The sequence below is a fragment of the Heptranchias perlo genome, chromosome 32 (genome assembly GCF_035084215.1).
Source record: "Heptranchias perlo isolate sHepPer1 chromosome 32, sHepPer1.hap1, whole genome shotgun sequence".
Lineage (NCBI taxonomy): Eukaryota > Metazoa > Chordata > Chondrichthyes > Hexanchiformes > Hexanchidae > Heptranchias > Heptranchias perlo.
In genome coordinates, this window is record NC_090356.1 from 20425484 (window position 1) to 20452965 (window position 27482).

The 27482-nt window shown below is 41.8% G+C and overlaps 1 protein-coding gene across 8 annotated transcripts in view; it reads right to left on the reverse strand.

The window, feature by feature from the left end:
* Nucleotides 1-27482, reverse strand: part of LOC137301143 (kazrin-like) — a 656751-nt gene that overhangs the window by 535764 nt on the left and 93505 nt on the right. For all 8 annotated transcript variants that reach the window (XM_067970588.1, XM_067970590.1, XM_067970589.1 and 5 more), the window contains one exon: nt 20518-20644. In XM_067970588.1, coding sequence (XP_067826689.1) covers nt 20518-20644 — 127 coding nt within the window. The remainder of the gene's footprint in view (nt 1-20517; nt 20645-27482) is intronic.

Genomic DNA, 27482 nt, shown 5'->3' on the forward strand with positions numbered 1-27482 from the left:
GGGTTCCGCCAGGACCACTCGGAAATGGGGATGTTTGCTGATGACTGCACAGTGTTCAGTTCCATTCTCAACCCCTCAAATAATGAAGCAGTCCGAGCCCGCATGCAGCAAGACCTGGACAACATCCAGGTTTGGGCTCATAAGTGGCAAGTAACATTCGCGCCAGATAAGTGCCAGGCAATGACCATCTCCAACAACAGAGAGTCTAACCACCTCCCCATGACATTCAACGGCATTACCATCGCCGAATCCCCCACCATCAACATCCTGGGGGTCACCATTGACCAGAAACTTAACTGGACCAGCCATATAAATACTGTGGCTACGAGTGCAGGTCAGAGGCTGGGTATTCTGCGGCGAGTGACTCACCTCCTGACTCCCCAAAGCCTTTCCACCATCTACAAGGCACAAGTCAGGAGTGTGATGGAATACTCTCCACTTGCCTGGATGAGTGCAGCTCCAACAACACTCAAGAAGCTCGACACCATCCAAGATAAAGCAGCCCACTTGATTGGCACCCCATCCACCACCCTAAACATTCACTCCCTTCACCACCGGCACACAGTGGCTGCAGTGTGTACCATCCACAGGATGCACTGCAGCAACTCACCAAGGCTTCTTCGACAGCACCTCCCAAACCAGTGACTTCTACCACCTAGAAGGACAAGAGCAGCAGGCACATGGGAACAACACCACCTGCACGTTCCCCTCCAAGTCACACACCATCCCGACTTGGAAATATATCGACGTTCCTTCATTGTCGCTGGGTCAAAATCCTGGAACTCCCTTCCTAACAGCACTGTGGGAGAACTGTCACCACACGGACTGCAGCGGTTCAAGAAGGCGGCTCACCACCACCTTCTCGAGGGCAATTAGGGATGGGCAATAAATGCTGGCCTCGCCAGCGACGCCCACATCCCGTGAACAAATAAAAAAAATGAAATATATTACGAGTAATTTTAACTTCAGAGAGGGTTGATCTCTCAAACCAAGTATTTTAAAAGAGAGGATCCACTTAGAATTTGTTTTTTTAATGCCAAAATAATTTTAGTAAAAAGTCTAATAGGAGTTTAGAAGCAGTTAGTCAAAAAAGCGCACGCACACACGAAGGTATTCAAGTAGGGAATTATGTGGGACTGACGAGGTTCCCAGTATGGATAATCCTAAACAAAATATATGTTTTAATGGCCTCAATCTAGAATATTTAGCTGTTTTTCTCACTCATATTACATTTCTAAAGCACAGGAAGTGACTTTTGTGGTTTTCAAAGCAAAACTGTTGGGAGTTACACAAAGCCGATTAGTTCCACTTTGCTTGTCTTTGACCCTCTGCGAAACTTTGCAGTGGTGGTTGTGATGATGCAGAGGAAGAGGAGCAAATCTATCTCTACCGTCACCATTCATGCTGCACTGTGCAATTACGAGTCTCAGGCTTTGAGGCACCCGGTCTCAACAAACCTCTCTCTCTTGCTCTCCAGCACCCACACCTGCTAGTGAGCACTGGTAAGAAAAGCCTTTTATTTTATTTTCAAACCATCAAGAACGTATAACAGTTGTTAATATTGCGTTTGGTCTCTCTCTTTCAACAAAACTGAAGTGAACTTTCTAAGAATCTCATTCATTTATCAACCTGGAGACAGTTTTACGCACTTTGAATGGGGGGTGGGGTGAGGGGAGGGGACGGCCGCGTTGGGTTTGCTCCATGTCTTTAGCAATGTTACTGGATCTGGGGATAGCTAAAGATCTGACTCCAGCTCCACTCAGATTCAGTGTGTCTGCCAGTAAACAGCAGCACTTTTTTTTTAAAAATGCAGAATTAAAATGGTGACTCCTTTACCTTGGGAGTGGGGGTTTGTACAGAGTTTACCTTCACTGTGGGGCTACTTTGTTAACAGTGTAAGACCTGTCTACATCGCATCTACTATATGCAGTAGTTTTGCGTCACTTAATTTTTACTTCCGGTTCATATTTTTCTAAAATCCTGTTGAGTTTTTTTTTAATCTCAAGTCAGAAACACTGAAAACACATACCTTTGCTCGATCAATGAGCTTGATCCAACACGCTTGTACTCCAACGTGGCGCGTCACATTACTTGAGGTGTATTAGGAACACCTTATAGCTGGCCGATCTCAGGTCAGGCAGCAATTGGGAAAGTTTATTTGTCTTTATTGTCACTGCGTTGTGTGTGTCTGTCTGTGTGAAATTGTACGTGCGCGCATGAAAAATTTGCCATATGTTCCAGCTCATTACTGTTCAGGTGATTCCTGCTGGAAACTGTGCGGTGAGGACAGGATTGGGCTTAGCTGTGATATCCCCCATGGTTGGACAATATACTGATACTCACTGGCCACTTAAGTGAGGTAGCAGACAGTTGTCAGCACCTATGGAACTGCGCCCCAACAACAGTCAGTACCTTCAGGAGGAGTAGGAGGCAGGAAAAGGAAAAGAAATTGAGGGGCGGAGGGAGAAAAATCCAATCAGTCCCTCAATAAGTACAGTTCAAAAGTTAAAGTCCATGTAAATCAAAATATAATAAAAGCAGATCAAAAGTGTAACAAACTACATTCCTATCTGTACGTGTAACTCGCTGAGTAATAAATGTGAAGGTTTGGAGTGCTCAATTTAGCAACACGTGTAACTTTATACGATGGCAGCGTGCTCCTTTGTAGCCAGCACGCGCAAGGTGCTACTGTGGTGGACAAACATGCTTCCCCGTTCTCCTAAATGCAGTGAGAGGCCCTGCTGCTTGCTGCTATATACAGTTATGTACCTGCTATGCAACGAATAAGCCGCTCATCAATGTCTACATCATGTACCCAACATTAGAACCAAGTGCAGCAGTGAAGTCACTGCAATCCAAACATGGAAGAGAGGCTCAAAATCAAACACCAAATCAAGTACTGACACAGCTCAGGGTTACGCTGAACCATCAACCCTTCTGTTCCGCAATTCTGAATTTACAGCAGCCTACAATTGAGGGGCGGATTTACTGTGTTTATCTTGAAATAAATATAATGAACATTGCTGAAGTATATATGACCTAAGCATAATCTTTAATGGAGAAGAAAAAAATTCTGCATTTCACACCTCTGTTCATTTAACTAGGCAGAAAAGATTTCTGACAGGTTTAAAGTGACACAAAAGCTCCGGATGAAGACAGAAGATTTAGCAGCTACAGAAAAAAACTAGATATTAATTAGATATTCAATTTAAATTATAAGCAGGAGGAAAGAAAGCACAGAGCAGATGTTTGAATACAATGAGTCTATCAAACTATTAAATAAATCAATCCTCCCCTCCCGCAACAAAAGTCATCTATGATTTGGGAAAAGGAACCGTTCAACTGGGTACGACCATGTTCTTAATGAATACTTTGCGTCCGTCTTCACAAAAGAGGGGGATGATGCAGACATTGTAGTTAAGGAGGAGTGTGAAATATTGGATGGGATAAACAGAGAGAGGAAATATTAACGGGTTTAGCATCTTTGAAAGTAGATAAATCGCCAGGCCCAGATGAAATGTATCCCAGGCTGTTAAGAGAAGCAAGGAGGAAATAGCGGAGGCTCTGTCCATCATTTTCCAATCCTCTCTGGCTACAGGCATGGTACCGGAGGACTAGAGGACTGCTAACGTTGTACTGTTGTTTAAAAAGGGAGAAAGGGATCAACCGAGTAATTACAGACCAGTCAGCCTAACCTCGGTGGTGGGCAAATTATTGGAAAAAATTCTGAGGGACAGTATTAATCACCACTTAGAAAAGCATGGATTAATCAGGACAGTCAGCATGGATTTGTTACGATGCAGTCGGGTCTGACTAAAACTGAATTTTTTGAGGAAGTAACAAGGAGGGTCGATGAGGGTAGCGAGTTTGATGTAGTCTACATGGATTTTGGCAAGGCTTTTGTCAAGGTCCCACATGGCAGACTGATCAGAAGAGTAAAAGCCCATGGGATCCAAGGGAAAGTGGCACGTTGAATCCAAAATTGGCTCAGTGGCAGGAAGCAAAGGGCAGTGGTTGACAGGTGTTTTCGTGACTGGAAGGCTGTTTCCAGTGGGGTTCCGCAGGGCTCAGTACTAGATCACTTGCGTTTTGTAGTATATATCAATGATATATCAAATGTAGGGGGCATGATAAAGAAGTTTGCAGATGATACAAAAATTGGCCGTTTGGTTAATAGTGAGGAAGAAAGCTGTAGACTACAGGAAGATGTAAATGGACTGGTCAGGTGGGCAGAAAAGTGGCAAATGAAATTCAATCCAGAGAAGTGTGAAGTAATGCATTTGGGGAGGGCAAACAAGGCAAGGGAACACAAAATGGGAGGATGCTGAGAAGTGTAGAGAATCAGAGGGACTTTGGAGTGCATGGCCACAGATCCCTGAAGGTAGCAGGACAGGTAGATAAGGTGGTTAAGGCGGCATATGGGATACTTTCCTTTATTAGCCTAGGCAGAGAATGTAAGAGCAGGGAGGTTACGCTAGAACTGTACAAAGCAATAGTTAGGCCACGGCTAGAGTACTGCGTACAGTTCTGGTCACCACATTACAGGAAAGATGTGATTGCACTAGAGAGGATACAGAAGAGATTTACGAGGATGTTGCCAGGAATGGAGAATTTTAGCTGAGAGGAAATTTAATTGAGGTATATAAAATGATGAGGGGCCTAGATAGAGTGGATAGGAAGGACCTATTTCCCTTAGCAGAGAGGTCATTAACCAGGGGGCATAGATTTAAAGTAATTGGTAGTAGGATTAGAGGAGAGTTGAGGAGAAATCTTTTCACCCAGAGGGTGGTGAGGGTCTGGAACTCACTGCCTGAAAGGGTGGTAGAGGCAAAAACCCTTATCGCATTTAAAAATTACTTAGATATACACTTGAAGTGCCGTAACCTACAAGGCTACGGACCAAGAGCTGGAAAGTGGGATTAGGCTGGATAGCTCTTTTATGGACGGTACAGACACGATGACCCGAATGGCCTCCTTCTGTGCCGAAAATTTCTAATGATTCTATGCAAATATTACAGTGATGGGTAAAAGCTGTGGATTATGTGCAAGATCCCCAAATATTCTGTTCCATGAAGAAATAAAACGGTTAAAATTCAGACCTGTTGAACAGTGTACCACAAACTGCACTACACAAATTTCATGTGAGAAAATTTAGCATCCATTCAGGGTTGTGAATCTTCATTTGTAATTTACTGCTGCCCAATTGTGAAATCCATTCCAATTAATATTATATTATCTCCACAGGCTTCCATTAGAACCAGCACTTTACACTGATTCAAAAGCAAAATACTACAGATGCTGGAAATCTGAAATAAAAACAGAAAATGCTGGAGAAGCTCAGCAAGTCAAGCAGCATCTGTGGAGAAAGGAACAGAGTTAACAAGAGGTCAGAGCGAGAGTGGGAGGGGGAATTTAGGATACTGTATCCACTGCACACAATGCGGTCTCCTCTACATTGGGGAGACCAAACGCATACTGGGCGATCGCTTTGCTGAACACCTCCGCTCTGTCCGTAAACGTGACCCTGACCTGCCGGTTGCTTACCATTTTAATTCCCCCTCCCACCTCTCTATCTTCGGCCTCTTATACTGTTCCAATGAAGCTCAACGTAACCTCGAGGAATAGCACCTCCTCTTTCGTTTAGGCACTTTACAACCTTCCGGACTCAACATTGATTTCAATAACTTCAGATCATAACCAGTGCTCCCATTTTTTCAGTCAGCTAGTGCTGGTAATGGTTCTGCTACTGCCATTTACAGCTACTCCTGATCAATCTTTTGTGTTTCTTAACCTGTCCCATTACCAGCTTCCTTGCCTTGCACCATCATCCCTTTTGTCATTTAATCACTTGAGCCCTCTACCCTATCACAGACCTTCCCATTTGTTCGTTCCTCCCCTCCCCTCCTTTCCCTGGCTCTGTACTTGCTCAAAAACTTTAACTCTTAACATCTTCCAGTTCTGACGAAAGGTCTTCAACCTGAAACGTTAACTCTGTTTCTTTCTCCACAGATGCTGCCTGACTTGCTGAGCTTCTCCAGCATTTTCTGCTTTTATTGCTTTACGCTGATTGTTCTCTTTTGCTCACCGGTACTTACCCTGTCCTTTATCTGCACAAAAACGTCAATCCATTCACCAACTCGGACATATCTTGTAACAGCACTAGGATGAGGAAATGGGAGAGGAATAGTTCCCTCTGTTGAGTGCCCTCTCAAGACTCTCTCCTACACTTGCAAACTATATGGAACTGGTCAATCAGTTGCACCAAGTTGATAGAGATTAACTCAACACAAGTCCCTCCCCAGTGCCACTCCAAATTTTCTTGTAAGCTCTGCCCAGAATGTAACCGGTACCACAGTAATGGCATGCTCTCTGGAAGTACAAATTCTAGTTCCTCTGTCCCTCTCCCCTGAACAGTAATGGGTAACTGTGGTTGGTCAGGAGTACTGCAAGACAACATACTTTTAATATATAGTTGGAATGCAGGCCATGACAAATTTGCAAAATTTATTCAGGTGGGTAACAAATGGATTTCCCTCAAACTGTGAAGGACCATTTATTGTAATGTACAAACTGGAGCAAGATTGAAGAAGGGATCTAATTTAACATTTGGAAAGAAGATTCTAGGAGCAGAGAATATTATCTTTTAGCTGGGGAGATGTAACTATTGTGCAGGTCCTTGAGGCTTCAGAGGATGTTGTAGTAAGAGACTACTTGTGCCAACATCCATCTGACTTCATTTTGTGTGTACTAAAACATATGGGATAGATATTTATCTTCATCGCCTGGCTGGTAACCTGGAACGATCAATGATAATGGGTGGGCAATCCACTCCACTAGACCACTGCCCAAGCGGTGAGGAAAATCTACCCCATGGTGTGCCCAGAATCAATCAAGTTAGGCTGATGGAGGATACTGAATGAATCATCATTGTTGTCATCTCTGAATGGACATTGCATTCTATGTGTGGTCTCACTAATACTTGAGAGTCAGTATTACTTCACTGGACCTGCATTCTAAGGGTGATTTGTATAACAACTTACATGGTTGCAACTAGTGAGGTATAACGATGAATGCAAGAAATTTCTGTATTATGTCCAATTAAGCTCAGAATACCCAGGAGTATGATTATAGATTTCATCCTTCCCATTTTGGGTTGTGTCTCCAGGGAGCATTTTGAGCTACACAACACTCGAGTGAAGTATTGGTAACAGGTCTATTACTGGAGGTAGGAGTAATTTGAGGTGACGAATTAATAACATCACACAAGTGTCAACCCAAAATATTTCTATGCAAGATTAGTGCAAATTTGCCCAGATAGTATACTGGTACAAACCTATTGAGCTATAATTTGCTGAGGCAGGGCATCTAATGGTGTCTGCCATTAGTTAGACTTGCTCTTGCAAGTTTAGGTTAACATTTTTGCATGGCAAGCTGCTGAAAGTGCGAGCTGATAACATTACAGCAAAGGAAACAGGGCATCTGGGACCCAAGTGAACAGGGCAAGCAACTGTGTATCTCCTTAACCAATCAGATTGAAGGAATGTAAAATTAACAGCGCAAGGACTGAAGTGTAAATTAGAGCGGGTGAATTCAATGTCAAGTCAGGTACAGAAAGAGAAATAAAAGAGGGAGAAAGAAACATTGGATTAAGAGTGAGAGAAAAAGACAGAAAAGATTAAAAAAATTAAATTTCCAACAATTAAAACCTGAAGGAATGAGCCTCCACATTTGTAATAATTAATTTTAGTTCCAGAGAGGTTGACTGGCAGCAATTAACACTTATCACGTCGTTAAAAGGATGGTTTGACTGAAATAGACAAGACTTAACTTTCTGTGGCGAGTTTAGTATCTACCCTTGGAAATACAGCAACTTCACACCATACAATGCATGTCAACGATGAGGCAGACAGCCAGATGCCGTTTTCGCAAAGCTAACAGTGGAGCAGGGCATCTCGGACAGTAAATTCTGGATTTCCGCGTTTAACCGCGCATCTGCACCTCACCTGAAGTTGCTGTACCATTTGCGCATTAATAACGGCGGGCGCCATTAGCCTCGCTGTTATTATGACAGCAAATTCTGGCCCATTACGTGACAACACTTGGCACGGAACATTCTCTCCCTCTGCACTTGTATACACAAAAATAAAATATAGAAAGTTGCACATTATCCAAAGCAGTGAAATCAAGAACACATTTGGAACAAATTTCAAAAATTAAAAAAATGATCAATTACTATTTAGCAGTGGAAGCTGAAGTGCAGATCTCATGTCATGCATTGCTGAAGCATTTGCCTACAAAACACCAACTAAATTTGAAAAGTATTTAATTGGCTGTAAAGCACTGTGGAGCATTCTGAGGGCGTGATAAATGCAAGTTCTTTCTTTATTCTAAATACAGGGAGCCACTCACGAAGTTGTGTGAAAATTTAACAAAGTACCTGAAACTTAAAGTGGAAGATTAACATTATTGATCAGATGATCGGAGACAAGGAAGGCATTAGCACATGTTCCAGAGTCTGATAACAGAAAGTCACTTAGCATGGCTGTACTCACTGTGGAAAAAAATTAACATAATTGTACTGGAGCTGAGAACGGACACAGGTACTCTCTGTTGGGGCATTGATTATTTGAAGCATATTTTAACCCAGAACTTTAAGAGAGGAGGCTACTTACCAAAGTTGCTCAAAAATGTAATAAAACCTACAAGGCGCATCGACAGGATAATAAGTATGTTCTTGATGGACAGATACATGAAAACTTATAGAATAATGGAACTTACAGCACAGGATCGGGCTATTTGGCCTTTCAAGCCTGTGCTGGTGTTAATGCTTCAACTGGAGCAAGCCAATCTAATCTCAGTTCCCCACCCTTTCCTTATATTCACTTGTAGCACGTAGGAAAGGAAATTAAAACCTACTTCAGAAAATACACTTTACAACTTCTAAAACCAATTCTCTGCTTTACCATTAGGCTTCACTCTCTTTTTACCCACTGGTCTAGATCCACTGCAGCATTCTCAGGTTGAAGTGGCAGGTAAGCTACTTGCTTCAATCTTTGGCTATGCCACTCTTGATTCACATGTGCTAACACATCTGCAGATGCACCTGCGACTTTCTCCAGTTTTTCTGCGATCTCCCATTATGTCATCTCCAAGCTCATCTTGTCTGTGAGATCCATCTCCTGCCCCCTTGACTCCATTCCCACTAAACTGTTGACCACCCAACTTCCCTTTCTGGCCTCAATGTTAGCGGATATAAATAGTTCTCTCTCACGTACTGTTCCTCTCGCTATCAAAACCGTTGTCATCAACCCCTCCTCAAAAAAAATGCTCGTGTCCTTGCAAACTACAGCCCCATCTCCAATCTTTCTTTCCTCTTCAAAGTTCTTGAAAATGTTGTTGCCTCCCAAATTCATATCCTTCTTTCCTGCAACTTCATGTTTGAATCTCTCCAATCAGGATTTCGTCCCTACCACAGCACTGGCTAACTTCTTCCAGTTCTGATGAAAGGTTATCGACCTGAAACATTAACTCTGTTTCTCTCTCCACAGACGCTACCTGACCTGCTGAGTATTACCAGCAATTTCTGTTTTTATTTCAGATTTCCAGCACCTGCAGTATTTTGCTTTTGCCTTTACTCTGTTGCCTTTACTCAGTGGGATTGCCCTCATTCGGCTCCACTCTGATCTATCCGATCATAAAGCATCTTCAGCAGTGTCTTCTCTTCCCGCCACGTTACCTCCAGAGTCCCACAGGGATTTATCTTCCTCCTCATCGACAAACAGCCCCTTGGTGACATTACCCAGGGACATGGGGTCAGCTTCCACACATACACTGACAAATCCCAGCCCTACGTCTCCACTCAATCCATCCACTGCCTATGTGTTGTTAGGCTACTTGTCCAATATCCTGTCTTGGATGAGTAACAAATTCCTCCAGTTAAACACTGGGAAGACTAAAGCTATTGTCTTCAGGTCCTGTCACATACTACCCTTGCCACTGATTCCATCCCACTCCCCAGCCATTGTCTTAAGCTGAAACAGACTATGCTACCATGGCGTCTTATTCAACCCCGAGCTGAGCATCCTACCCAATAAACTCTCCATCCCAAAGTCCATCTACCTACACGTTCATAATTGCCGGCCTCCACCTATGCATCAGCTCATCTGCCACTGAAACCATCATCCCGTTTCCCCAACTCTGTAAACTTCAGTTCATCCAAAACTCTGCTGCCTGTATCCTACTCAATACTAAGTCCCTATCAAACATTACCCTAGTCCTTGTTGACTTATATTGGCTCTTGGTCCCCCAACACCTCCAATTTAAAATTCTCATCCCCATGTTTAAAATCCTTCATGACCTTGCCCCTCCGTATATTTGTACTTTCCTCCAGCCCGAGAACCCTCCTCCCCGAACCTTCCATTCTTCTGAGTCTCTAGCCTTTTGTGCTTTCCCCCTCCCATCACCCATTATGGTGTCTGTACCTTCAGCCTTCGAGGCCCTGTGCTCTGGAATTCCCTCCCTACACCTTCCTCTCCTCCTTTCAGCCCCTCCTTAAAATTCACCTCCAAGCTTCTCGTCACCTCTCCTAATATCTGCTCCTTTGTCTCGGCGTCCATTTTTGTCTGATTACGCCTTTCTAAAGTGCCTCGGGATTTTTTTTTAATGTTAAAAGTGCGATATAAATGCAAGTTGCTGTTCATTTAGAAGTGTCTGGATGCAAATTGCCACCACCCCATCAATTACATATAATTACCTAGAATTTTACACCACAGAAACAGGCCATTCGGCCCAGCAGGTTTATGCCTGTGTTTATGCTCCACACGAGCCTCTTATCAACATAGGCTTCTATTCCTTTCTCCCTCATTTACTTACCTAGGTTCCCTTTAAATGCATCTATGATATTCACCTCAACTACTCCATGTGGTAGCGAGTTCCACATTCCCACCACACTCTGAGTTAAGTTTCTCCTGAATTCCATATTGGGTTTACTCATGACTATCTTATATTTATGGCCGCTAGTTTTGGACTCCCCAAGTGGAAATATCTTCTCTACATCTAAATGGAACAGATGAGAGGAGAAGATTATCCCTATTGAGGAACCACAAGCTCAGTGCATAAATAAACTACCTTACCTGGCTTCCTCTTTTTAAAAAAATAAATAAATGTACTTTTAAAAAAACCTCAAACAGCTGTTTGTATTATTGCGCTGAAACAACTCTTCCTAAGCTTTCAGTTGTTTGAATGCAAGACAGTATTTGCTGTTTTTAAAATTACTCGAATATTCACGAGAACTTTTGTTATGGCAACTCCACGTGGGAGTTACTTTCCTTTTACTAAAAGTGACCCCCTCAAATTGTTGATATGGTAAGCAATTTTGTCCAAGCAGCAAAGCATTTTCTCCCTCTTCTCTCCTCCTCCACCCCCCACTGCTGCCCCCCCCCCCCCACACTCTGGAGCAGCTGTTGTGATTCAGAATCTTTCCCCAGTGAGGTTCTTTGTTCGGTTTCACTTGCTAAACCTATGACTTAACATACACAAAGATCCCGCTTAAAAAAAAAAATCTGTATTCCCATTCTAATACTTCCCATAATAATCTAATTTTATGCACGTGCGTGCCTTGGTGAAATAGGAAAGCCTACAATTCCATTGAAATAGAGATATATAAATGTATACTTTTATGGCATTAATTTATGATTCAAAGCTGTCAGCTATCTTGCTGGGTGTGCCTAGGATCACAGGCTGCTGTCAATCTGATGCCCCTCTGTGATCTTAGCCACAGCCACATGGCTCCCGACTACTCTAATGTGTAAACAAACACAGATTTTACATGATTTTACTGCATCTCAGATCAGAAGAAAATTGCACACTTGACTTTATTTCCAGTCAGGGAATTTTTTCTTTGAAACAAATTAAAATTAAAATAATGGAGCACTATAGCTTTGACTGCCGGAGACTTGTACTTTAATTTCATGTAACATTGCAACACATTTTCTGACAAAAGTTGAAGCAAACTGCTGTGCATCTAAAAATGCACACTAGTTCAATTGATTCTACATCTGTGGCCCTTTGGACCAATGTGTTCCACAATTTCACAACCCTTTGAATCAAGAAATTGTTCTTGCTTTCACTTTCACTGGCCGTATCCTAATTTTAAGATCCTATCCCCTTGTTCTGGAGTGGAGGCATTCAAGCATGGCCTAGGGTAACAAGCACTACAAGATTCCCTTCTTTGTTCCTTCCCCCTCTATCCGTTCTTGTCGACTTCTACTCACTGGCACAGTTGACACCAAGAAGTCGTTGTGTAGAAATTAAAAGGGACAAAGCCACCTCCTCCCATATCATGGAAAAGTGTGTTGGCAGTTTCAATGGGCATTTGTTGCTATGCCACACTGCCCAAATAGCAAAGATCTGTAGTTGCATCACCTTCAGTTAGAAAAACATAACGAAAGGCTGGTGGGACAAAGTTTGGCACACACCCCTCAGCACTTAGACGAAAGATGCTGGTCAACTATGAAAACTGCTCTGAATCCAGAAGTGAGATTGTGTTCTCATTCTGGTCATTTTAAGTTTGATGTGATTTACACTACCATTATAGCGGAATTACTACAGTCCAAGTGGCTGCAGAAGTAGGACTCTGAAAAATTGCCCTGGTTAACAAGGCAAACACACTGACAAAAAAAAAAATCACATGGTACTCCTCAGATATTTTAAATGTGAATGTTATGAGTATACTTGTAGTAATTCTGATTTGGTCCAAAATACTTTCCTCCACAAAGTAAGGATGAGACAAAAAGTGTATTGGAAAACAGAGCAATGTTTAACAATATCATTGCGTTAGGTGGCATAACCCAGCTGCAGTTCAGTAAAACTACAAGTTCTGTACATCATCTCTTGATGTATCCTCTATTTCAGGAGGACTGCAGCCAACTCTGGCACAGGGATCCAATATTTTCTCACATTAGTATGAAATTGGTTTTTATTTTGGGTAAACTTGTGCAGCAAAAAAGTTGTTTTCATTGGTGGCAAACCATGGTCTAAAGAATTTTACAACACCAAGTTATAGTCCAGCAATTTTATTTTAAATTCACAAGCTTTCGGAGGCTTCCTCCTTCCTCAGGTGAATGTTGTGGAAGGAGGAAGCCTCCGAAAGCTTGTGAATTTAAAATAAAATTGCTGGACTATAACTTGGTGTTGTAAAATTGTTTACAATTGTCAACCCCAGTCCATCACCGGCATCTCCACATCATGGTCTAAAGAGTGAACTTTTAACAGTTGTTTTAAGGAACTCTTATTTCTTGGCTACTCAGTAAAAGTTGCAGTAATTAAGCTACACTGATTAACTTTCCAACCTGTATGTCTTCATCCATCACTATACAGAGAACTATAGTCACATACTCTGCCTTCAAAAAAAGCATCAGTTCCCCTCTTCCCCCCCCCAAAGCAAGCTCCACAGTACCCATCTGTATTACAAGGCTTGTGTATGATTGCAGAGTTGCTCCAGTGTTCCTGATTGGCCCTTGCTAACTTAGTGGTATTAATGGTCACATAAATAGTAAACAGCAGACTACAAAATAAAAAACAGAAATATGCCACAACAGTTCCCTGCCAATTTCACCTATAGTCTCTAACAGAGATGCAGAAACATAAGGAAGGAGGTGGGTACTATACAACAACTCACCCAACAACTCTGCTCGCATCCCCTGTGATTCTAACCAACTGCCACTGCTGATCCTAGTTTCCACTCTCCAGTCTTGGGCCTGCCTGCCTCTCACTTTTTACCCCAGCCTCGTTTCATGGCCAGATTATTATGCGTGCTTCAGGTGGCAGCACAGCGACTTGCTACTCCACAGCAGGATTGGAAATTTTTAAGTGCCCGCAAAGGCTCACTCAGCATTGCGACTGGTAGATCAGCTGGTTTCACAAAGTTTGATCCTACCACTTAAAAATGACACTGCTGCAGACAGTCAGACAATCTGCCAGTCCCCGCGCAGAGCAAGCCTGTGCAGCTGCTTAAACTCCCACTCCGCAATACTGGAACCCTGAGGAATGGCAGGCGAGATTCATTTTTTAAAAAAAAACATTTTTACTATTGGTAACATATTAAAACTCCTGTATAGAGTGTGCACTTCCTGTAACACTTTCCCCGACACACATGGTTGTTAACACCCCTATTGCTACAGAAACAAGAGCAACTTGCATTTATATAGCACTTTTAACGTAGGAAAAAGTCCCAAGAGGCTTAACAGGAGCATTATCAGACAAAAATTGACACTGAGACAAAGGAGATATTAGGACTGGTGACTAAAAGCTTGGTCAGAGGTAGATTTATAAGGAGTGTCTTAAAGGAAGGGAGGTGGAGAGCTTTAGGGAGGGAATTCCAGAGGGTAAAGGGATGGCTTCCAATAGTGGGAAAAAAGGAATGGAGGTTGCACAAGAGGCCAGTGTTAGAGGAGGTTACAGAGATAAAGAGGGGCGAGGCCACGGAGGGATTTGAACACGAGGATGAGAATTTTAAAATCGAGATGTTACCGGACTGGGAGCCAATGTAGGTCAGCGAGCACAGGGGCGATGGGAGAGTGGGACTTGCTGTGGGTTAGGATACGGGCAGCAGAGTTTTGTAAGAGCTCAAGTTTATGGAGGGTGGAAGATGGGACGGGCAGCAGAGTTTTGTAAGAGCGCAAGTTTATGGAGGGTGGAAGATGGGAGGCCAGCCAGGAGAGCATACAAAGCAGCAAAACGCCACAGGAGATCTGCTAGCATATAAAAAATTTTGTAAAAGGTAACTGATATCTGGGAGTGATTTCAAGACGATGATCTTAACTTTGACAAATCAAGCCAATTTAACTACGCTCTTCAATGAGATTGCTGCTTTATAATCATTATTCTTTGTAATCAATTTAAAAATATTTTTCCCATTTGCAATTGTTATTGTATGGCAGTTATTGGTTATTTGCTAACAATTCAATATAGTTTATTTTTCTGGGGAGATTAGAATTAAATACTGAAGAATTTTAAGTGATTATTTTAATATTTTCATTGTTCAGATTTCCTTTGTTCTCTCACTTTGCAAGATGAAGACTTGCAATTGATAAAACAATTCCAGTCAACAACCCTCCTCCCAAAACAAAGCCCAGATTTTAAAGAAGCTTTCTCCCCACACCAAACCCCAACAAGGACAAACTAATTCTTGGAAGTGGGCTTCTTTAAATCATGTCTGAAAGTTCACAACTTTACAAAAAATTTAAATAAACTTTTAGGGCAATGCACAACCTATTTTGGTTTCACCAGCTTTCACGCATCCCTGGGGCCAAGATACAGGAGTATGCCCATAATCAACTGACTGCACCTGCCAATGAATGAGCTACCAAGGAATCAATGAGCCATTGGGGAGCGATCCCCAAACTTCCCCCACAGTGTTTAATTGTAAGAAGGGAAGTGTATGAGGGTGGGAAGGAAGGAGAATGTAAATTCCAAGACAAAACCCTAACATTCTATCAGACACTGACCAATTCCTCACAGCAGCATGAGCAAGATCAAAACATTTAGAATATGGCAATGGAGCAGGTTGCAGTTACCCTGAGTTACCAATCACAACAGGCAAGGCATAATTTGGGCACATGCTTTAAGAGTCATGTGACTTTTTAAAAAAGCATTCTGTTCTAGTACATCTCAGATTTAAAGAACAAGTACTAAATAGCAACAAGCTTATTTCTCTACCACCCTGCCCCACCATCCCCACTTCCAATCAGCTATTGGTTTGCTTGTCCTACAGCTTTGGAGGTGTGAATCATAGGACTTGCAAACCTTGTGAAATCTGCCAACACATTAGTTTAATATTTGTAAAGTAACATTCTGTAGTTCAATATATTAACCGTTACTTATCCCCATGGCGATGTTTATACACCCCAAAGGGACATGAAGTAATGAAGTGTCCTTGGTTATGTTTGGCAAATTTTGTGTAAACAAAATTCCAGAAAAGCACTCCTACCAACTCCTCCACCCCAACACAGCAGCAACAGCGAAAGAACCAGGGGTGAGATCAGGAGAATTTTTTTTATGCGAGTTGTTATTATCTGCAATGCACTGGCTGAAAGGATGAATGGAAGCAGATTCAACAGTAGCTTTCAAAATGGAATTGGATATATACTTGAAAAAGGAAAAAATTGCAATTAAGGGGAAAGAGCAGGGGGGGGGGGGGGGGGAGGACTAATTCAATTGCTCTTTCAAAGAGCTGGCACAGAAACGATGGGCCGAATGGCCTCCTAATGTGCCATCAAATTCTATGAACAGTCCTATGGCTTTAGTCACAACTAGCAGGTATGGCAAGGCCAGAATTGATACATTTATTACATCAAAGGCGATACCCACTTAAACTGTTAAAACCAATCTTTGTGAAAGGATCTGCCAGCTAATATACACACGTGCCATGGACCCGCACTCATAAACACACGCATAAATTACTCACTCAGGAAATCTACTCAGGGCTTTAAATAGCACTCTAATGATAGACATGTAAAAAGTTGCATCCCATAATGAGATTGAATATCCTTCTAATATGCTGGCATACTAGAAAAGCAGCTGCAGATCTGGCCCTTCCTGTGATGCTGCTTTGCTCTTCCTCCTACACGATGAAAATAGTGCCTTAACTTCAAAAAAACTAAGTTTGAAAAGGAAATTCCCAGCTGTCACACAAAATGTTTTAATCTGGTTTTGGGAGGGGGGGGGGGTGGGGGGGAGGAGGGAAAAGAAGAGAATTAATGAGAGAAATTACCATCAAGGATTTCCAGTAGTGAATTTGTTGAAACTCTTCAAACTCATTAGAAGTATCCTAAAATTTATGTGAAAACACTAATATGAAATTCAATCATTTCCCCAACTTCATGGAGCTTCCTGGTAATGTGGAGAAAAAAATGCATCTGCTCATAATCTACTTACTTCCCTACCTATAATCCAGTATTTTTTTCTTTCTCTCCCCCTCACAGCAATTTTCAGTCCTCCTCATTTGAAAGCACTGGCGCTTGCTGAGGTACAGATGCTGGCAGCTCTCTTAAGTGTCAACCATGGCTCAGTGGTAGCATGCTCAAGTCGGCACGAGGGTAAATGCAGACACGGACTGGTTTGGCTGAATGACCTGTTTCTGTATTTCTTCTACGTATTTCTATGCGTCAGAAGGTTGTGTATTTGAGCCCCAGCCCAGAGAGTTGAGCACATAATGTAGGCTGATACTCCAGTGCAGTACTGAGGAAGTGCTGCAATGTCAGAGCTGGCGTCTTTCGAATGAGACGTTAAACCAAGGCCCTGTCTGCCGTCTCAGGTGCACGTGAAAGATCCCATGGCACTATTCGAAGGGGAGCAGGGGAGCTCACCTGGCGTCTTGGCCAATGTTTATCCCTCAATAACACCAAAACTAGATTAACTAGGATCACTTATCTTGTTGCTGCTTGTACGCAAATTGGCTGCTGCATTTGCCCAAGTAAAAACAGTAACTACACTTCAAAATTGATTAATTAGCTATAAAGCGCTTTGGGATGTCCTGAGAACATGAAAGGTGTTATATAAATGCAAGTCCTTTCTTTTCCCTGGAACCTCACCCAAGTGTCATCCTATTGCTCGCTCAAATTGTTTACTACCATTAATCAAACCTTTGGCTGTATCTTCAGTAATAGCAGACTTCAAACTGAGCGATATGTAAGACATATGGAAAAAAAAAATCAGATTGTCAATTTGGCTCTACTGGTGGCACTCTTGCTTTGGAGTCAGTTGGATTTGCAGGTTCAAGCCCCAATTCAGGAATCAAGGACATGATCTAGGCTGGCACCCCAGTGCTGTACTGAGGAAATGCTGCACTATCGGAGGTGCAGTCCTTTGGTTGAGATATTAAGCTGAGGCTTCACTACCTGTCCTGGTGTATGTTAAAGATCCCATGGCAGTATTTGAAGAGCAGCAGTTCTCCTAGTGTCCTGGCCAACGATCCTTCTTTAGTAATTACCACCAAAAACAGTAACTGGTCAGTCATCTCATTGTTGTTCATGCTATTTTGCTGTGTTCAAAAATGACTGCCACAGTTGCCTAAATTAGTCATTGAACTTCAAAATAATTAAATGTATCTGAAGTGCTTTGAGATTGTTGAGTGACATGATAAAGCACTATATAAATAAGCCTTTCTTGTGTAATTACAATAATATAGTTGACCAGTAGTGTGTTACAAGACTACAAATGCAGCCTCCCAAGTTCTGAGGGTGAGAAATTTAAGTTTGATTTACTATCAACAGCTTATTTTCACAAAACAACCAATTCCATGGCATGTTCCATTCATGAGAAACATTCTACTCATGTTTTTTGTTGGCACAGTGCTTTCTCTTAAAAAAAAAAGGAATCCCTGACCATTTGACAATCTCAGTGCGAGACAGTTAATGCAGTTGTAAAATTTGGAAAGAGGATCAAGACCTTGCTATTCTGTGCTGAGTTAACTGATCTTAGCTGGAGCAGCAGTTGGAATGCCATATTTGGCCTCAGTGCCCCTCGGCTAGGGAAGAGAAAAATCAGCAAGCGTCCTTGCTCAATGTCCGCACAGACGAACTTTCAATCAGAGGTTTCTGGCTAACGAATGGGAGCCCAAAAATTCTGATCCAGGTACAGAACCCCATCCTACCAAAACAAAACAAAAAATTTCATTATACAGAATTCCAGTGCATCAAACCAGCTTCCATGATCCACAATTCCTGATGCAATTATCAACCATGTTCCTGTTACTCCAGTTCAGTCAAGCTGGCACACAAACATTTTTGTAAAGAATCGTGGTTTGTAGAACAGTTTTAACTTCCTGCAGACTCCATGGGTGACGAAAATGGCTTTGGTGTATATATATATATATTTTACAAGCTGGTGCTTTTTGCATAGGCCATCCACAGAAACGCAGATCTAAGTACAACATTCCTTGGCAAAGCAGTTGTGTATTTATCAGGATTCATAGCACTTGGAAGTAGGATCTCTGCTGCAGCCATTTTTCTTTGTAGAATTCCTACTTCCTGGTGAAGGACGCAGAGCAACTCCCAGATTTCACTAACACTCCTGTTTTAATTCAGCTAAGTTTTATTTGAAATATTTTTGTTTTGCACAAACTATTTCTTTCCCCTAAATGTGGTTGCTGACCACTGTACTATGAAAAAAATCTTACAACAATTCCTTTATGGACCTCGAGACCGATTTAGATCGGTACCTTGCTATCAATTTTTTTTTAAAATGGTAACACTGATGAGATTTTTCTTTGCAACAGCATAACTGCAGCATATTCTTAAATGCTCGATACGGAAATGCAATTTTAAAAGGGGAGATTTAAGTTGCAACTAACTGCAAATCCATTCTACATCAACCTTAATAAATTCTAAATTAACCCAAGAGTCATCATCCTTTTGTACTCTGGTCGACTTTCAACAGAGAGCCGCAAATGCATTCCTATTCTCTCCCCCACCCCCACCATCAAATAGAACAAATAAATGAAACATTGTTTTCCAGTTTTATTTCTTTTGCCAACAAATGCAGTTTTATTTAAAGAAAAAAAAACGACAGAGTTTTGTAGCTTAAAGTCAGGTAAGGAGGAGTCTAAACCATTTTAAAAACAACTTTTTAGTGCTGTTTTTTTTTGGCAGCCATCCTCTGAATAAAAATTTCACAGAAGTATTTTGATGACCAGAAGTTGGGAGGGGGGGGGGGTGGTGAGGAGTTAAAATATTGTAATGGGGGAGGAAAAACAAAATCGACTTGTCCTGGACAGTTGGACATTTATACAAGATTTTAAAAAAACACTTCATGCTGTTATTTTTGTACAGTGTTTCAGGCTTCTGAGATAAAAGATCAAGTAACATTTGGATCGGTGTAAAATTCTGGGAACAATCAGGTTATTCAGTGAATTATTATGCAGCTGCATCCATTTTGTAGGCCTCTGAAATCAGAAACTGCTTACATAACACGATTTACTAGCACACTTGAATCTGCTTCTACACTCCCAACACTGTCTCCCACACACAAAAAGAGCCATCTTTGTTTAAGTAAACATTTCTAAAAGTCACAATCACAAACCTCTGACCTGTTTACAAACCCTCAAACTGTTAAAAAAGTAAGCTTAAATAGTTTTAGAGACCATGTCTAGAATCTTAAAAAAAAACTAAGAGAAACAGTATAGCTTTAAATGAGAAATGTCTGGAGCAGTATCTCTGCATTTTAATGTTCCTCTAGCACTGCCGGAGTTTGAAGCCTGGGAAGGTCATCCAGTCACATTTCTCCAACTGACATTCCAGTGCCACTCCTAAAGCACAACTGCAGTTAACTGACCTCACTTCATCCAGTCCTACAGCACTTTCAAAACTCAAATATTCCTCTTTCTCTTCCTCCTCTCTCCTCCCCCCGCCAACAACAACCCCCTTCTCCAGAACACACTCCGGAGAGTAGGAAGTACATTTTGTACTGCACTCGCCCCACCCAATCACCAACCCAAAAGAACTATGAAACGTCCCTTACCTTTCCTGCCTCTGGGAGAACTCCTCTTGTTCAGATTGTTACTTCTCTCTTCCTCTAGAGCAGCTGCAATGTCTGGGTTGTCTTCCCCATTGTACCACACCAACAGTTCTTCCCCTGGCTGGATTGGCTATAGACAGCAGGAAAAAAATAGCACCAATCAGTGCTAGGCTTGTAAAAAAAAGCAGTCAAGGATTCCCCGATGCAGGCTGTGGGGCCTGGATAGCTTAAACACTGCTCTACACCCGAGTACAGAACTATTCCCTGGCTGTGATATGATTACACTCCAACAGGAAGCACTCTTTGAACCAATGCTAATCTCAATACAACTGGGAAGTGGTTCTTAACAAAAGCACTGCATTAGCACAAGAGGGTGTAGTTGGTATTGAAGGTTTAGCAGGATACTGCAACCCCTGGTGGATGGAGGACTGTATCAGCATTAGATAAGGACTCATTCATTTTGGTTGGACGCATCTCACAAAATAAATGCAGCTCCACTCCTTCAAAACAGGTCTACAATCTGTCTCACTCAGATTATAAATCTCACTAATATTTCCCCAATGTCAACATCTCGGACACATTGTATGCAAGAACTAAAAACTAAATTTTTAGAGGGGTCGCTTGGGCTAAAAATTCATACCTAGAATGTATGTGTTGACTGCTCGCACTGCAGCAAGTATTTCTGCAAGGCTGAATTAATTTTTTTCTCACTTGCTCCCTTCCTTTGCTTGGCAGGCTGCAGTCCCATAGGCGGTGGTCACCCTCCAGTATCTCACTCAGGTAACCATAATTCATGTGAGTCTCAGTGAATCCAGTAAGGGTCATTAGATAGCCATCATGAGTGTGAACCCTAGCTTATTTTCTCTTCCATAATCCAGGGATGCTGAAGTTAACTGTAGTGATGCCACCATCGCCCTGGCTGAGATCAGCTAATTTAACAAGGACAGGGATTGAATTTGGGACCTATCTGGTCTGTGTGGCTCAGGAACCCACTGGGTAAACTCGCTGTGCTATGGACAATGCAATGATGTAATTGTGTCACTGTTTGCGCCATTGTGCTCCTTTTCGCACCACCCGGTAAAAAGCATTGAAGGGTACTTCACCAGGACACAATGCCTCTTAACTACATATTACCATGCAAATGTGAAATGAAGACATTAGATGTACTTCATCTGGATTTAACACAGGCAGTTTAAGTTAACAGTTTTGTTCAATAGAACCCCTTCTTGATTCACAATGTAAAACAACAATGTTTTATCATTTTGGCCCCAGCAGTAATTTCATAACAAATGTGCCAATCTTCATGACAATTTACTTTTACAATAGCCTGCGATTAACAAACAATACAACCTTTAACACTTTGTGAAGTTGAACATTTAGATATAATACTGTGATCAATCTCATTCAGCACACATATTGAGTTAACTTTAGAGCTGCCCCTATTTCATCTCAGTGGGAGCAGCTCTGTGACAGCCTCTCAACTCGTTGAACTGCACTTGATGTAACCTGCAAATTGTATAATCTGTACTGTGTACGTTTGGAATGTGATATGACAACTGTATTGTATGTATTGCTGCAAATTTTATGAATAAAGTATATTTTATGAAAAAAAATCTCAACTCTTCCTTGCACATGTACACTAGAGTTATTGTCTGTGTGTCAGACACTACATAGGCTTTTAACAGAAAGCAACTGCAGTGAGAAATCTAATCAGTTTACCCTGTACTATGTAAACCCTACCATAAAAGATGGGTATCGTTCATATATGGACAAGATATGGAATGCAGACAACATGATCAGAGCATCTCTACATTATCTGTTGGAGGTTAAATTTAGGACGCTGTTGGATCTGTTCTGATCTCAAAAAGGATGATACAAGATGCCCCCCACCCCCACCGCTCCCCCTCCTCCACCACACAGACACGGCATTCATTTTCAACAAAATATAATCTAGCACTGAGCAAAATATTGGAGGAGTTTCCTGTGTACTCAGTTCAGACAGTTTGGGAGTTCATTTGCCGCATAATGTAGTTTGGCTACTCACACACAGCAACTTCCTCCACTGTTTAATCAGTGATCAACACTCATTTGCATGCAATCTAATGGGAGAGTCACTGCAGTAGAAATTGGACCACGTTGCACCTGTTTTAGAGGTTTAAAACAGGCGCTATGCAGGTCAATATTGAAGACCGACGTTCTGTGCCCTTAAGAACGCCTGAAAGACATCCAACCCAATATTGGATTGTCCATTTTTCAGTAGCCTAACACCTGTTTTAGGACCCCTCTGGAAAATTGGGCTGCCTTGAGTGGAGCAGGTGCCGGGCCTGTTCCACACAGCTTTTGCTGACGTGGATATGGCTAGCAAGTGGCCACCACCAAAAATGTAAGGACATTTTTTTAAAAGTTTGATGTGGAGCTGGAAGCCAGGAGGAGCAAGAGTACTCCTCCCAGCTCCACAGAACTTCCGAGTGCCGCTGCCAGCCCATGATCACTGCCCGTGCGTTCTCCTTGAGGACCGCTGGCAGTGAGGCAGGCAGCCCAAAATACAATGCCTCAACATGAGCAAACTTACTGTGAAGGCGCGACAGGAACTGGCAGCTCACCCGAAATATTATGAGGCCCAAGGCACATTTGGGTAGGTCCTCCGGCCGGCCTTCTGGCACGTACAGTGTGCACACCTCCTGGTTCAGGCCCGAAAATGAGCACAAACCAATTTATCCCCATTATGTTTCTGATGCTTTTTCATCTCTAAAAAGAGATGGAATTAAAAATCAGAACATACACTATTCTGGTCTTATCAGTGGGCTCGAGAGTCCTTCCAGTTATTAAGTGGCACTGAATTATTCAGGAATATTTTCCATGTGAAATTTTTAAGAATCCATAGTTACCTAAAGCGTCCAGACATTGCTAAATTGGCCGGCTGAGAGGTCCTATCTTTGTCAATAATAAACTGCTAGGTTCTTCAGTGTTTTCAAAAAAGAGCCAATAGCACCAAGATGTATGATATCTGATGACAAAAGGCTACTGACTTATCTCCAAAGCAATTAATGGCCATTATCAGTTGCTGGCAAACCTCCTCTTTGAATTGGATTCGCTGTGAATATGATGTGCTAAAAATAAAATGATAAAATTAGCATGAGGAACTACATATCAGATGAGTATCATATTAAACACACCTGGAATTCCTCAACCTTAAAATAATACGAGTGTGTGGACAAGCCAGACACATGACTTGGAGGGGAATACATCAAATAAAACCAGCTTAGTGTCCCAGTGGAGATGCTACTTGAACCTGAAGGGTAGGTTGTTGCACCTCCTATGTAGATATCAATGCCTTCCTGCTCAGGATTAGGCTGCTATGCTTTGGAAGTTTCTCAGAATGGCACAAATTCAAGGAACTTCAAAAAGCAGGTGGTAGCCTAGAGGTTATTTGCCTCCCAAAGCAACCCAAAGGTATTTGACAAACTAGGCTCAAAATTCATGAAGCTAATGGTTATTCTCTGGTATCTCTACAGTTCAAAAAGGATGTGTATTTGTGGTTTAGTCCATTGGGCTGTTTGTAAGTCATGGATGGGTCGAATGATGAAAATAACACCACAATTATATATTTTTCAAAAGCTACTTCTGATGTCAGTAGGAAATAATTGGGGAATTTCTATCTTTTTCATAGTGTTTTAAAACAGAAGTAAAATGGAAACAGTTTATCCTTACCAAATTTCAAAATGGAAACTAAAGCCCAGTTTGTTACGGAAACTGCCTTTTTGCCTTAATCACAAGTGTTGGAAGTCTCTACAGACCCTTTTGTTCAATTTCCTCCCCCACCTAAAAAATTACCTTATCCTCATTACCTTCCTACAGCATGAACTAAATTATTCAATCTTTACTTAGCTTTGATGGGGTGAGGGGGGGAAAAAGAGAGGGGAGAGGGGAAGCAAATACACCTACAACAGTATAGCATAGTATATCACATGGCAACATGACTCAATACAATGGTAAATCGTGGGAAGAGATATGAATCTGCTGAAGAATAGGAAACGTACTTCCTAGAGGAGTATGTCAGAGTTGGGGGGTTGCCTCGGACTCATTGTTGAGACCACTACTGTTTCTAATTTAGATAAATGACCTGGATTCAGAAACTCAGTGCAAAGTGGTCAAATTTGCACATGACACCAAACTAGGAGGAGTAGTGGAATTGGAATAGCAGCTCGGAAACTACGGAACGAATTGGAAGACATATGTAAATAGGCATAACAGTGGCAGATGAAATTTTATGCAGCAAGTGTAGAGAAAAAACAAGTAATACATGTACTCCATAAGATCATAAGAAATAGGAGCAGGAGTAGGCCATACGGCCCCTCGAGCCTGCTCCGCCATTCAATCAGATCATGGCTGATCTTTGATTTCAACTCCACTTTCCTGCCCGAACCCCATATCCCTTGATTCCCCTAGAGACCAAAAATCTATCCATCTCAGCTCAGTATCCACAACCCTCTTTGGTAGAGAATTCCAAAGATTCACAATCCTCCTTATCTCAGGCTTGAATGGCTGACCCGCATCCTACGATTATGCCCCCTAGTTCTAGGCTCTCTCACCAGGGGAAACAATCTCTCAGCGTCTACTCTGTCAAGCCCCCTCAGAATCTTACATGTTTCAATGAGATCACCTTTAATTCTTCTAAACTTCGGAGAGTATCGGCCCATTCTACTCAACCTCTCTTCAATCGGACAACCCTCTCATCTCAGGAATTAATCTAGTGAACCTTCGTTGCACCGCCTCTAAGGCAAGTATATCCTTCCTTAGATAAGGAGCCCAAAACTGTACGCAGTACTCCAGGTGAGGTCTCACCAATGCCCTGTACAACTGTAGTAAGACTTCCCTTCCTCTTGTACTCCAACTTCCTTGCAATAAAGGCCAACATGCCATTTGCCTTCCTAATTGCTTGCTGTACCTGCATACTAACTTTTTGTGTTTCTTGTACGAGGACACCCAAGTCTCTCTGAACACCAACATTTAATAGTTTATCACCATTTAAAAAATATTCTGTTTTTCTATTCTTCCTACCAAAGTGAATAATCTCACATTTCCCCACATTATACTCCATCTGCCACCTTCTTGCCCACTCACTTAACCTGTCTATATCCCTTTGCAGACTCTGTCCTCCTCAAAGCTTACTTTCCCATCTAGCTTTGTATCGCCAGCAAACTTGGATACATTATACTCGGTCCCTTCATCTAAGTCATTAATATAGATTGTAACTAGCTGAGGCCCAAGCACCGATCCTTGCAGCACCCCACTAGTTACAGCCTGCTAACCTGAGAATGTCCCACTTATCCCTACTCTGTTTTCTGTCCTTTCACCAATCCTCTATCGATGCTAATATATTATCCCCAACCCCATGAGCCCTTTTCTTGCATAACAACCTTTTATATGGCACCTTTTGAAAATCCAAATATACTACATCCACTGGATCTCCTTTATCTACCCTGCCAGTTACGTCCTCAAGAAACTCTAATAAATTTATCAACCACAATTTCCCTTTCATAAAACCATGTCGACTCTGCTTAATCATATTATGATTTTCTAAGTGCCCTGTTACCACTTCCTTAATATCGGATTCCAGCATTTTCCTGACGACCAATGTCAGGCTAACTAGCCTGTAGTTCCCTGTTTTCTCTCTCCCTCCCTCCCTTCTTGAATAACAGGGTAACATTTGCTACCTTCCAATCCACTGGGACCATTCCAGAATCTAGCGAATTTTGGAAGATCATAACCAATGCATCCACTATCTCTGCAGCTACCTCTTTTAGAACCGTCTGATGTAGGCCATCAGGTCCAGGGGATTTGTCGGCTTTTAGTCCCATTAGTTTGTCCAGTACTTTTTCTCTAGTGATATTAATTGTTTTAAGTCCCTCACTCTCATTTACCCCTTGGTTCCCCATTATTTTTGGTATGTTTTTGTATCTTCTACTATGAAGACAGATATAAAATATTTGTTTAACGCATCTGCCATTTCCTGATTCCCCATTATAATTTCTCCGGTCTCAGCCTCTAAGGGACCAATGTTTACTTTTGCTATTCTCTTTTTTACATACTTGTAGAAGCTCTTACAATTCGTTTTTATATTTCTTGCTAGTTTACTTTCATATTCTATTTTCTTAAACAAGGGAGATATTCGAGGAAATGCAGAGAACCACCACAAGGCTGATCCCTAGTGTCAGGGGTCTGCGTTTTGAGAAAGACTGAAGAAACTTGGGTTTTTCTGCCTGGAAATGAGGTGTCGAAAAGGTGATCCTAGAGGTATAAGATAGTCATGGGAATGGAGAAGGTAAAAGTTAAATTAAACTACGAGAGTAGAATAAAAGGGATACAGATTCAAACTAGGAAAAAGAAAAATTCTTCCTTACACACAGGAGCGAAAGACACTTGGAATGCACTTCCAGATAAAGTAGTGGAGGCAAAAATCCTTGAATCATTTAAGAAACAACTGGATGCTACAATGGAGGGATTTTGGAATCTTTCTGGGTGGATGAATTAAGAGGGGCTGAATGGCCTTCCTCATCCGTAGTTATCTCATGATCTTGTGAAATTGGCAGCAGTATCTGTGTTACGAACTTTTCCCAAGTTGGTGAAATTAGCTGATGTCAGCTGGAGCTGCATTTAAAGGACTGTACAATTGGCCGTAGCACCAAAATTCAGATGAGGACTGCAGGCAGAACTTTGATGACCTCTCTGATCAAATAGCAAGGTGACATTCGCTATCTAAGCTCACAAATGAATAATGATCATTCGAGCATGATAATGGAGGGCTGATGGCACCCCATGAGAGGAGGGGAGAATTTTTTTTTTACTGCCCTTTCACCCAAATTCCCTCCCTCAAAACTATGGTGTGAAAAATGGTAAGAAATCTAAGTTTTGTTTAAAATTCTACATTGTGGTGGTGAGTTACAGTGGTAATTCAATTTCTGGGT